This window comes from Epinephelus fuscoguttatus, linkage group LG6 (genome assembly GCF_011397635.1).
Source record: "Epinephelus fuscoguttatus linkage group LG6, E.fuscoguttatus.final_Chr_v1".
Taxonomy (NCBI): domain Eukaryota; kingdom Metazoa; phylum Chordata; class Actinopteri; order Perciformes; family Serranidae; genus Epinephelus; species Epinephelus fuscoguttatus.
This window is the reverse complement of record NC_064757.1, coordinates 32440065-32452927: the sequence shown is the minus strand read 5'-3', so window position 1 is coordinate 32452927 and position 12863 is coordinate 32440065. Positions and strand designations below refer to the sequence as shown.

At 40.8% G+C, this 12863-nt stretch overlaps 2 protein-coding genes across 3 annotated transcripts; one reads left to right on the top strand and one right to left on the bottom strand.

Annotated features, from left to right (window-relative positions):
• Positions 1-566: 566 nt before the first annotated feature.
• On the bottom strand, positions 567-6331 carry utp15 (UTP15 small subunit processome component). Its single transcript, XM_049578919.1, has 12 exons — positions 6168-6331; positions 5337-5453; positions 5147-5239; positions 4859-5043; positions 4466-4644; positions 4216-4341; positions 3719-3854; positions 3538-3622; positions 2028-2183; positions 1751-1852; positions 1435-1568; positions 567-1316 (listed from the first exon to the last, which is right to left on the bottom strand). The coding sequence occupies exons 2-12, from the start codon at positions 5424-5426 to the stop codon at positions 1016-1018; spliced, it is 1587 nt and encodes a 528-aa protein (XP_049434876.1). The 5' UTR covers positions 5427-5453; positions 6168-6331; the 3' UTR covers positions 567-1015.
• A 429-nt stretch (positions 6332-6760) lies between these two features.
• On the top strand, positions 6761-10046 carry LOC125890341 (transcription factor BTF3-like). 2 transcript variants are annotated; one of them, XM_049578921.1, is made up of 6 exons: positions 6761-6851; positions 7744-7812; positions 8266-8379; positions 8906-9107; positions 9207-9263; positions 9651-10046. In XM_049578921.1, exons 2-6 carry the CDS (start codon positions 7744-7746, stop codon positions 9695-9697), a joined length of 489 nt encoding a protein of 162 aa, XP_049434878.1. In that variant the 5' UTR covers positions 6761-6851; the 3' UTR covers positions 9698-10046. The 2 variants fall into 2 exon arrangements, with proteins under 2 accessions (XP_049434878.1, XP_049434879.1); XM_049578922.1 differs by having other exon boundaries at positions 6813-6957.
• Positions 10047-12863: the final 2817 nt, after the last annotated feature.

The following is a 12863-nucleotide window of genomic DNA, read 5'->3' as shown; positions in this document are numbered from 1 at the left end:
TCCTGCTGTAGAGTGAGTGACTGACTGACAGCAACTTGACAGAGACAGCAAACTAGCTCGACGACATGGCCAAACACAAGTATGATGCTGAATATGTGAAACTGTGTGGACCTTTAACTGATGACTAAGGAGAAAGCTGGGGCTCATGGCTGGACCAGTTGGGAGCCACTGTTCTTATGTATGAACTAATATGGTTTACAGATGTCCTAACCTTTGTAAGGGGGGAAAATTTTGATTTAATAAAGTACTTTATTTGCTTAAATTTCACCGGTGTTAATGTTCTCAGTACAAAGCAGCGTGAGTAGCATCCACAAACACTGTTTTGCTGTGGTCCATATCAGACAGCTCTTTCCTTCCTCTTGGCAGTTTTGAACTTTCCCAGTGCACTGTGCTGATAATTACACCACCACATTGGCATAACGCCACAATTGCGGTTACAAATGACAAATGAAAACCCTGCCAACTCTGGCCTGCCAGGTCTACACTGAGTATCACTGCCCTTCATGTTGAAACATGTATCATCAGTAGAAATTTAACACCATCTGAACACAATTATGATTAGTCAGTTTCCATATTACAAAGATTTATTTATATCTGCTTATAAAACATTTGCCAATGCCAAATATTATGATAACACAAAGCAGACATTAACAGTTAAATCATTCAAACACACAAGCGCACGCACACACACACACCACATTTACATTTGAAAGTGTAATTACAAGACTTCAAATAAAAACACTTTGCTTTACCATTCACACATTCAGAGATTGTTCATACAGTAAATGTATGTTCTCTTTGTTGCCTGTTGTGTTCTCAGTCACGCCGAGTTAAAACATCAGAGTGAGACCATGGACTTTGTCAGTCTCTTAAAAACCTGTACCAAAATGTTTCTGTTTGGTGACATGCAGCCGGTCATGTCAGGAAATGTGTGTCTGATGTTTCAAAAAGAGGTTTTTTAGAGTTGTGAAGGCACTCTAACCCAGTCTGACGCAGTTCTGCTCCTCTACAAGCCTCAGGTGGCCTGAAGCTGTGGTCTTGAGGTACTTGCTTCTCCCTGAGCCAGGCCGTTAGCCCTGCTGACGCCAGGGCATGGAACCTCCTTCTTAGGGAGGGCAGAGGCAAACATTGTGTCCAACATGCCCAGCACCTCCAGGAGGTCCTGCTGGTAGTCGATCTCTCTCTCCAGCAGATCCTGCAGACGTAGCAGCTGTCGGTCCACGACTGGTGACTGGCCGATTATTGACTGATAGATGTCCAGGATCATCTCAGCTGCTGTGACGAGGACGGGAGCAAACCTCGGGTCAACCACGTTCCTGGAGAATAAACGGAAAAAAAGATTTAAGTTTTCATGTGCACTTGTACTTCTGCATACATGCAACCCAAGTAAATGCAATCCAATACTTGAGTTATTAAGTTTTATCTGTGTCTTACCCTATGAGGAAATTGAGCAACCGAGCAAGTCCCTGTTCATCCCTTCCTGCCAGAGCGTTCTTCAATGTTCCTCTTCGGTCCAGCTCCTTTATGACAGCAACTGTAATCTCTGGCTTTCGCAGTCTTGTCCATGTCTATAAATTAAATTGAATATACTTTATAATAAGGGCAATATCCAAGACAGCCATTTAGCTAGCAGCAGGAAAGAAGCATGAGTCACTGCTTTATACTGCAAATTGAAAAATGACCACTTTGACTAACCTTAAGAAAACAATTTCACCTTGTTGATAATATTATAAATACATGAAATGTGTACCTCCAGAGCTGTATCCAAAGCCTTTGATACATTAAATTTCTTGAGTTGCTTGTCGTATTTGGCCAAATGCTGTTTCACTGGCTTGCTGACGAGATAATCGTCCTGGAAGAAGATTGAGAACAAAGAAATCAATTAGCAATGATGACAAAGAAAGGTAAAGTAATTAGTCATGGTACGTTTGACCTTGTCTTCTCATGGAGAATAATAACTCAATTAACCACATCATATCTCAGACTGCTGACATCAGCTACTGCGTGTTAACCAAATGTAAACACACCTGTTTAGGGACGTAGTTCTTCCCCTTCACAAAAACACGATATGAGGGTCGTCGCCTCTGTTGCCCAGAGACTTCCTTTGACTCTTCAAGGCTCTTCCTGTGTTTGATACTCAGAATACTGTTGGTCATACCCACGACGATGGACTCATCTTTCGGCTGAGAAGAGAGATGCATTCATAGTTTTAATGTCAAGAATTCCAGAGCAGACATAAAATAAGACAAAATCAGTTCACTTCCATGACGATTCATTTATGAGTCTGTCAGAGAGTTTTAAAGGGTTGTCAGAATTCTTGAGATCATCATGAAATTCAGTCGATGGATCACTCAAGAGATCATCATTCAACAATTCCTTCAATACACAAGAACCTGGAGTTACTGCCTCGTGGTTGTATGCCTCCGCCAGCCAGTCAAGTCGCAGTTACAGTTTACATCCATGTCTGTCCAGACTCATTTGTAGCCATGACACAGAAGATCTTAATAATCACCACAGTTTCAAGACCAGTGTCACCAATTCAGTATCTGACCAAATGTCTCCCCTTCTCTTCCTGAGGTATGGTGTTGAATAAACATTATTGAAAAGTGTTTTTGCAGAACATTATTATGTCACAGTGAAGTTGACCTTTGACCTTATGGATATAAACTGTCATCATTTCATTCTTTAGACATTTGTGTGACATTTTCGATAATCAGTGTACAAATTATTGGGTGATGGCCCAAAGCATGTTTTCTGAGGCGACAGTGACCTTTAACCACCAAAATCTAGTCAGCTCATCCTGGAGTCCAAATGGACATTTGTGCCTAATTTTAGGACACTGCCTCAGGGCCTGCTTGAGATATCACGTTCACCAAAATGGGACAGATGGACAACCCAAAAACACAATGCCTCCAGCCGTGTCTGTCATCGACGTGGAGGCAAAAACACAATTAGCTCCTGCAGCCTGACACTGGTATAGACCATGGCTACAGCTGGGACAGCATCTCTCTTTAGGAGTGCATGTTTTGTACATATTAAGTTGACTGTGGTGGTGATGGCAAGGGAAAATACAAAAGCACTGAGAGCCTAAAGTAAAGAAAAAAAAGGCTTGTCTGTTCACATGAAGCTGCACAGTGTGTTCTGGAAATCCTACACCTTCATGCCAACACCAAGAGGAGAGAACGTACTGATTCATCTATCGATTTAAACCTCTGGTAATACTGGATATTTCTGTTGACTGCTTCAGAAACTGAATCTGTCCATTTGCAGCCTCAGAGCTGGTCCTTCAAATCACAGTTTCCTCTGCAGGTGCACCTCAGATACAAGAAATTTTTATCACTTTGCATTGAGGTTTTTAGTTTATAGACCACACTCAGCCAAATAAGGCTTTTCCCACCTCGGGTGACTTATAACTCAGCATGTAATTGTCATAAATTTTGCTTTGCTTATTTGAATTCATCTTTCTATATTTCATTTATCTTCAACCATGAAAAACTGGTAATATAACATGATGATTGGTTAAATCTAAATACTTACAGCCAGAGCCAGACTGAGGATGGAGGCAGCGTAGTCAAAGTTGTGGACCACTTTATAGTTGGTTGTGTTGTACACCTTCACATGCCTGGAAAGACAAACAGAGGCTGTATGTTAGATCAGGTTCATATAAAATGAGAGCTATAACAGACATGCATACTGTAACATACACCTGCCCCTGTACCTGTCCAGAGAAGCTGACAGCAGTCTCTCTCCGTTGTTGCTGAGACATAAACTGGTGACAGTTTTGTGATGGTTCTTCAGAGACACCAGAGGCTGGCCTCCTTTTAGCAGATCCCACACTTTCACAAAGCGGCCACCTAAAGAGAGTGAAAACATTTTTAAAAATGTCCTGGATAAACATTAGTAAATATAACGTTGCATGTGTGCATGAGTGCAGTCATTTTCAGGGAGGCCATTGCATAGGAAATCCATTTCAGGTTGTTTTTGTCCTGGCTGACATCACAACCAAACATACAATAGACTTAAATGCTGTTGTCTTCCTTGTTTGTCATGTTCCAGCTCATTCAATTTTCAACCTGTACTAACCTAACAAGGCTGAGGGACCCTTATATTCACATCCTTAAACACTAGTAACAGAACTTGAGTTTGGCCTGACAACAACAGGGCACATTTCCTGGATGCACTGACTAAATGATGGTGATGATAACGGCTACCCACCTGCAGAGACAAGGAGTCCCTCTGAAGGATAGAGAAGAAGACTCTCCACTGGCTGACCGTGGTCCATGGTCATCACACTCTTATCCGTTCTGGCATCAAACAGTTTCAGCGTGTGGTCGTAAGATCCTAGGATAACAACAGCAACTGTTAGTCGAACAGAAACAGGCTAAACTCCTTCATCCTCATCCTCCTCTTTCTAGAGCTCATTTAACTTTTTCTTACACCATTTTAAAAAGTTTCTCCATCTCACCAGTAATGAAGAGATCTCTGTTGAGTTTGCTCGTGACACCACAGCGAATGTAATCTGTGTGTTCTTGGTAAGTGTTGAGCTCAGTGGCATTTGGGATGTCCCAAAGTCGACAGGTGTAGTCGTCTGACCCTGTGAAGATCTGGTAACGGTCTGAGGTGAAGTCTGTGACGTGTACAGCCCTGAGCAGAAATAAAATGAGATACAAAATTCATGTCAGTTCACTTTGATGACCTGATATTATTAAGACAGTAAATCAGTTTAAACGTTGTCAGAATTCTTGAGATCATCATAAAATTCAGTCGATGGATCACTCAAGAGATCATCATTCAGCAATTCACGTTTTAAGGCTAGGACAGCAAAACACGATCAGACAATGACACATGGGATACCTACTTTGTGTGCCCTTTGAACATCCTGATTGCCACCTTGCCGCTGACATCAAACAGCCGGACCACAGAGTCCTCACATCCCGCCACGAGCAGCTGACCGTCTGACCTGAATCTCCCACAGTATGCAGTATCCTTAAACCGCGTAAATGTCTTCACAGGCTCCTGCGAGAACGGCCCATAAATATGGATCTGTAGAGAGACCAGAGTTAGAACGAGAGACTGCATACTGATACTTGATTATTCATGAAGGGAACACTGATTTAATTCAATTCATACAGAGAAGCCAACTTACTCTTGTGAATGCTGTCACAGCAAAGTTATGTGGAGCCACTGGGGAGAAGTCTATGTTTGTAATTGCTCCAAATTCTTTTATCTGGATTGGAGCCTGTCAGAAACAAAGGTGCATTGTTAAGATTGAGAAACAAAATTAAGGATGTGCTTGTCTTGCTCACAGTAATAATACGGCAGTAGAGGAGACTCACCTTGTAGTTTTTCCAGTACAGTGTGTCTTGTGTGACTTTCTCTCCAAGTTTAGGGTATACTTGGATTTTTGTAGGTCTAAATGAAGCCATTTCTGTGTTGATCACAATGCTCTTTGTCTGTCAATATACAGAAAACAAAACATGGATATTAAGATACAGCAAGAGATGTGACACTGGGGGTAGTTAACCTCTTAAACCCCACTAATCTGCTGTTAGGTACTTTTAAACAGACAATGTTCAAACCAAGACAAATGTATTTTAAATTTTAGTTGCAGATAAAAAAAAGTTGACAATCCAGCCCAGTGTAAACATGACATAGCTTCAAAAAGGAGCTGGAACACACAAACAAAATATGACACTGTCAGACAGAGTGAGAACAGATGGTTTGCCACAACCTTAAATCTATTCAAGGGAAAATAAACGTGGTAAAATGGATGGTAAAGGGGTTAATGGTTTAACCAGGATTGTGTGATGTAAAAGACTACAAAAGAAGGAATCAAATTCAACAACATGCACTGAATGGCAACAGAGGTCACACTCATTGAGCATCACAAACCACCACACTACCGGTATGAAGGCTAAGCTAACAGGTTCACTACTTTGAGACAGTTGATTTATTCACTGAAGTTTACGACTGTGCATTAAGAGAGCTCAATAACGAAGCAGAATTCCACAGCTAAGTGGTTTAATTACACGTAATGTTAATGGTTTGAGAACGAAAGCAGCGTATTAGACAGACAAGTTACCTAAGCCAACGTGTTCAGTACTTACAGCAAGTTAGTTAGCACGCTTAGCATTTTCTACCATAAACTGCTTTCCGATTATTCTCACCTTTGAGCGAAAATGTGCCCGAGTGCAGTCTTGTTTTTTTAAGTACGATGTGTTAAAATTAGATTGCACCGATATTGTTAGTCCAAGTAAACCAAAAGTTGCTCATTTTAAGGAGTTATCACGTTGCGTCTCGGTGCACTGGAGGACGCCATGATTACAAACGTGACTACTTCCGGCATGAATGGCATATCTTTATTGTTCACTGAAAGGAACATTTTTTTTCTTCATTTTAAAATATAATTTTCGTAGCACAGGCACTAAACGTAATATTTTACATTTTTATCAGGGTTATATATTCAATAGCTCATTTAATTGTATTTATAAAAAAATAAATCTACTTCCTTTTGGCGAAATGTGGCAGAAATACTAATTTGACCTATTTATGTTTATTAATGTAATGAATAGTAGTTTAATTTGTAATATTTTAAGAGTTTGTTAAAACAATTTAGCTACTACCGTAAAATAAAAAAAATCTTTTTTTTTTTTTTTTTTAAAAAAAAAAGCTTTAAGAGTTCTTACTATAAGATGATTTTAGAAAGCAGGTCATTTTTGGACGTCATCCCCGTGACTTAAAAAATTCTGAACGGACGTTCATGTTATCGACCTGTGTGCGTCACTTCCGGTCTTCCCTCCTTTCTCTGAGCTTCTGTCGACTGTGTGACCCGCGTGTTTACACACTCCCAGGTCAGTTCACGTCTCTGTAGCCCTTTAAGCTGTCAGCCTCGTGTAAATTTGACTTTGTAGAGGAAGAACTGTCCTCTGTGTCACATTACAGCCCGTGGAGGAAAAGGTAAACTATACTTGAATGTTAGCATCAGTTTGAAGAGGCCTGAGCTAGCTGTTTAGCTTGGCTAGTTAGCTAACAAGCCGACAGTTCAGTTGTCAGACTTCCTGAGAGCCCGGTTTCAGAAAAAATAACCTCCCAGTCTCGAAGGTTTAAACATCAAGCATGAGCCCACAGCACATCTTGCTCTCTCGCTATGACACACTAGGAAACATAAGCTCGTAAAGCTATAAGCTAATTGATATCTGTTTGCTTTACATAATGTTGAGAGCCTAACTTATCCACTAACTGTAGCCGACCACCTCTGTCTGATTCATGCAGAACTTGAGTCGAGACTAAAAAGTGTGCAGCTATTTTTAGGCTTCTGGCAGCTGTTCATTCTTGCTCGTTTGCTGTGCCAAATGGCTAAACGACTAGGGGGATTTTGGGGGAGTTTTAGGTTTGGCACTTCACTGTAATTGCAAACCCTATGCATCTAATGAACTGCTGGAATCACACATTAGGTGTTTAAAGTTTAATCACCTGTCAATTTGTTAGTCAGTAAATGTAGACGTGTTCACAGTTTTGCATATTTCCCTGTTGTTGATTCTCATTTCAAGATCAGATTATTAGTATGCATGTAGAAGGATGTCTTCACTAGAAAACGGATGTTGCATGGATGAAGTTGGTGGAATGATTAGTGTTGCTTTCATATGTCTCCTACCTTTATGTCTGATGAGAAAGTGTTATTTCCAATTGACAAAAGGTAGTGACTAAATATTTGACCATTTGTGTGGCTCTTTCCTGTGTTAGATGAAGGAGTTGATAATGAACCAGGAGAAGCTCGCCAAACTGCAGGCGCAGGTCCGCATAGGCGGCAAGGTGAGTTGAAGTGTGTGCTGGGAAATGACTTTAAAGGTCCAGTGTGTAGGATTCAGTAGTGTCATGTAGCGGTGAGGCTACAGTAGTGAAAATTTTCTTGTGTATCAAGCATGTAGGACAACTATGGTGGCCACCGTAAAAATGAGAATAACCCCATCTAGAGCCAGTGTTTGATTTGTCCGTTGTCCTGATATACTGTTGAACAACATGGCAAACTCCGTTGAAGAGGACCTGCTCCATATGTAGATATAAACAGCTCATTCTAAGGTAATGAAAATGTAACATTTTCAGGTGATTATAAACTAATGAAGGTATAGTTACGAATATTTTGTACCATTTATGCTATTAGATGCCTCTAAATCCTACACACTGGACCTTTAAGAAAATGTTTCATATTTCCCTGAGTCTTGACATTGGGTAATTGGTGCCTATATTCATTGTTGTGCTCTGTAGGGGTCGGCCCGCAGAAAGAAGAAGGTGGTGCACAGGACAGCAACAGCAGATGACAAGAAGCTGCAGTTTTCCCTCAAGAAACTGGGAGTCAACAACATCTCTGGCATCGAGGAGGTACAGCAAATTCTTTCTGAAAAGCACAACAGTAGACAGAAAGGTTGTCTTCATGACAGGGTTCTCAACTTAAAAGTAGAGTAATAAATATAACATGCAGGGTTGGAAATTTGCACCAGCCACCGGTCAGATGCCAGTAAAATATGTAAGTAGCTCCTAAATTTGCTGAAGTTGCCTGCCAAAAATACAATGGTAATCTGTTGAGAGTGGCTGGTAGATTTTGGAATCCACCTGTCACAGTGTCACAGGGACAAAACAGTTAAATTTCCCATCTTGCTAATGTGATACAAGAAGCGAAATTTGACAAAAAAGGGACTCGAAAAATTACAGATTCTTAACAAATGAGGCCCTTTAATTGTTGTGTTCTACTGCTGAAACAAAGAATTAATGAATCAATTGGAAAAGAAAAGAGAAATAAAAATTACATGTTGTGATGTTTCAATTTGTTGCCTCATCCTCTGTGATACTGACATTTAAACTTCGCTCTTCCGTTTTTCCCTTTACTTCCTTTTGTGTTTGACTGTAGGTGAATATGTTCACAAACCAGGGCACAGTTATCCACTTCAATAACCCAAAGGTTCAGGCCTCCTTGGCTGCCAACACCTTTACGATCACAGGGCACGCTGAGAACAAGCAGCTCACAGAGATGCTCCCAGGAATCCTAAACCAGCTGGGAGCCGACAGTCTAACTAGCCTCAGGAGATTAGCAGAGACCCTGCCCAAACCAGGTACCCACAACACTCTTTACTGATCTGTTTGCAGGTATCAGTTGTGCTGTGTGCTGTTTTTTTAAACAATCTGTTGTTTGTTCTTCTTCCTCCTCATAGCTGGAGAGAACAAAGCCCCCATGGTTGCTGCTGAAGAGGATGATGATGATGTCCCAGGTGAGCAAATTTACACATCCCCTTTCCAAACAAACATTTGCCTAACTTGTATTAGTAATCCATTGGAGCATTATATTAGCCACATTAGTAACAGTGCAGAACAGGCTGACCTAGATGTTTGCATATGTGTCTATCACATGGAACATTTATGATGTCATGTCTAGTAAGTTTAGTCTGAGTGTATCTGGATGTGTTTCTAAGAACATAATACAAGCTTCTGTCACTGACAGAATTTCTGGGTATTTAGGGCTGATATTTTAATTCATATTTAGTAACTAAGTTGTATTTGTATGCCTGATCATTTTTATCTTAGTCAAACATTTTCTTATCAGTCACTGTTGTCTGTCCTCTGCCCCTCTCCCCTCCCCTCTCTGTTTCCTTTTTCAGATCTTGTTGAAAACTTTGATGAGGCTTCAAAGGATGAGGCAAACTAACCAACACCAGCGACTATTTTAGAGCCCCTCTTGACTCACCGTTCTTTGTCACAGCAGTATTTTATAATTGTTCATCTCTGTAACTGCTCTGTGGCTACAAACAGAAGTTGCTTTTTAATTGTAACCTTGACAATTAGGCTAAAACAAGTAAAATTGACTTTTTTATGGCGACTGTCACATAGCCTTTTGTTTTATTTGCCTCGTTCTGCAGTACAAATGACATTATTTAATTCAGTGGAATGTGCAAACCTTTTTTCTTTCACACGCTGCCTCTCCTGCATTGTCGTGCCCACACATCAAACATGTATTGGTGGAATTAATCATGTAATAAAAATGATGTTTACTCATGGTCCTAGTTTGCTCATTTTCCTCAGGTGATGAGGTAATGGAACTCAGTAATAACTAAACGTTGACTATTTGTCTTCACTGACTGCAGTAAAAGCAGCATATGTTATCTGTAGGTGTAAGCCTGTCGTTGACATGTGAGCTCAGTACTGTTGTGTGTACGCTGACGCATTTGACAAACCACAGCCCAACACATACTCTTATAATTAGTATGTAAGTGAGGAAAAGCTTCAGATTGCAGTTAAATGTTAAGTGTAAGCTTTAGGCGGCATGTATAGATGGCAACTTTGATTAAAGTTGACACGTCCTGTTCCATGATGTCAAAGGCTGACAAACGTGGTGGAAATCCATCCAGTGTGGACAGACTGTGACACAGAGCTGTATGCATCAAGCACAGACCAATGTAGCTCCCTCTAAAAGGTGAAGTACAGTAGTTGCTGTGCATAGCCCCATTCATGATTTTCAAACATGATTTTAATGTCCTTTTAAATAGTCTCTTCTGTATGTGGAATAAAAGAATGAACTTAACTTCTTTTGACATTCTGTATATCAAGTTAGAGGTGTGGCAAATTGATTGATATAGCTGATTATTTCAAAACTCAGAGCTGTACCAACAGCAAAAAACAAGCCTCTTTCACATGCACCTTAAATGGTAAATGGTCTGCCGGAGTTCTGTGTCACTGTGAAGCTGGAGCTGGAGTTAACTTTTCATCTAAAGTTTCTAGCTCAGGACCTTGGAGCTTTTCTGTAAATCACTGAAGCTCTGGTTGAAACAACAACAACAACATACTGGGGTAACTTTTTTTAAAAAAAAAAGATTACAATATGCCTATACAAGATGGGTTTAACATCAGCACTAAGGTGAGACTTATTACACGAGGCGAGGTCACCTGTTGATGCCACTAAATATCAGCTGGCAATGTATCTGTGCTGAATTCTGACACTCAATATGCAGCCAGTTAAACACTCAACCGACTGTGTGTGTCATGCATGAAAGGGTCCCAAAGGTTTTCTGAATCAGGGGCACAAAAGAAGTAATACACAGTGAGATACTCAAATCTATATGAAGACGACATTGGTTAAATGTGTGTGGTGTGGTTTGTGGTTAGGTGTTGAAACTTGTTGACTTCTCTCTTGAGCAGTCTTGACAGTGTTGCTGACCACTTTGTAAACCTCAAGGTCTGGGGATTCATATGCAAGTAACACCAAATGTTCCGAGAATTTGTGGGTTTGTTCACATTGATTCATCTGATTCTTAAGAAAAAAGAAGTTGGGTGACTCAAAGCTATCTTTGACCTTGAAGCTGTGTGGACAGTGACACTGAAATCAAACTGAAACATTTTAAAAACCTGAAAATTACAGTATATAAGCATTCATGACTAGCTAAGCTCCACAAGATTACAACTGAACAAAATTAAGTGTCAGAATGATATGTTAAATATGCTTAATGCCTGCTTCACACCACAGACTACACGATGGTCCACACCAATCATCCCTAGTCGTCTTTCACGACGTGTGTGATGTCATTGGGTTTTTCTTGTCCTATTTTTATTATTATTGCTATTATTTTAGTCACTGTCGAAATGATGTCATGGTAATGTCCTCAGAGGAAATATCAATAAAACTGGGGTGTTGCTGCCGTACAGTCGTCCACGGCAGCAGATCGCTTTGTGTTCCTTTTGGTCAAAGTGACATCTGTGACGGAAACAGTTGTGAACGACAAAAAGAAACATGCTAGACTTTCCCAAAAGTGGTGTCGGTTGTCATTAAGTATGACAGACTACATGAGATGAAATGATGGATTATCGTGCACGACACTCATTGTTGTTCACGATTCATGCCGACACCATACAACGCTGCGTCGGGCAAAAATCGGGCTGATATTGTGTAGTGTGAACCAGGCATAAGTTACCATCAATGCACAGTTGTCTCTTTCTCGTCAGTAATCATCAAGCCCATACCAGCTGAGGATTGGCTTTGCCTCATCTGTTTTGTATTAATTTGTAGCAGTGACGGACACAGGATGTTTGAAGGGCAGGGGCGAAAAAGAAAAAAGGGCACCTACTGCATGACATGGGGACAAGAGGGCAGTCAAAAGGGCACATCCGCTCGTTTTCTTCCAATAGGGCACATCGTCTTCTTTTGATCACTCAAGAGGGCAGCCAAAAGGGGCCACCCGCTCGTTTTTGTTCATCAAGAGGGTAGCCAAAAGGGCACATCCTCTCGTTTTTGTTCATCAAGAGGGCAGCTGATGGGGCACATCTTCTCATTTTCGTCACTCAAGAAGGCACTTTAGCGTGGCGTTTTCAACTGAGGTGGCACCAGGGCAGCCAAAGAGGCACATCCGCTTGTTTTCATCATTCAAGAGGGCAGCTGATAGGACACATCACTCAAGAGGGCACTTTAGCGCGGTGTGGCAAAAATGACCTATCAGCCCCCCCCCCCGAGTCCATCAGTGATTTGTACGACTGTGATAATTGATTTTTGGATATAAATATTTCACATAACTGGACCTTTTTTGTAGCTATAGTTAATCAACACTGTGAGAATGCACTACATCCAGACGAGCGAGAGGTTATTCGAGTACATTATATTCTCTACTTGCAGGCTTTTAAGGAACTGAAACATGAAACCAACTATTTCTCTTCATATGACCAAGTAGGTTTCGCAGAATTTTAGGTCATAATGTGGTTACAATATGCATGTTACACTTTCTGTGGTGGATTCTATGAAGTGTGCAGCATTTACACACCTGCCCTACTGTAAGAGGACAAAGAAGAATTACAAGACCACACGCAAAGCTTTGTTTACCTTGGAAGTA

Bases quoted from the DNA above. Each gene is read 5' to 3' on its own strand.
- utp15 (XM_049578919.1), bottom strand. From the start codon at position 5,426: ATGGCTTCATTTAGACCTACAAAAATCCAAGTATACCCTAAACTTGGA. The intron at 4,645-4,858 runs GTAGGTATCCCA...ATTTCTGCTCAG, and splicing joins ATGTTCAAAGGGCACACAAA to GGCTGTACACGTCACAGACT. The intron at 1,317-1,434 runs GTAAGACACAGA...TTTATTCTCCAG, and splicing joins TTGCTCAATTTCCTCATAGG to GAACGTGGTTGACCCGAGGT.
- LOC125890341 (XM_049578921.1), top strand. From the start codon at position 7,744: ATGAAGGAGTTGATAATGAACCAGGAGAAGCTCGCCAAACTGCAGGCG. The intron at 9,108-9,206 runs GTACCCACAACA...TCCTCCTCATAG, and splicing joins AGAGACCCTGCCCAAACCAG to CTGGAGAGAACAAAGCCCCC. The intron at 9,264-9,650 runs GTGAGCAAATTT...TTCCTTTTTCAG, and splicing joins GGATGATGATGATGTCCCAG to ATCTTGTTGAAAACTTTGAT.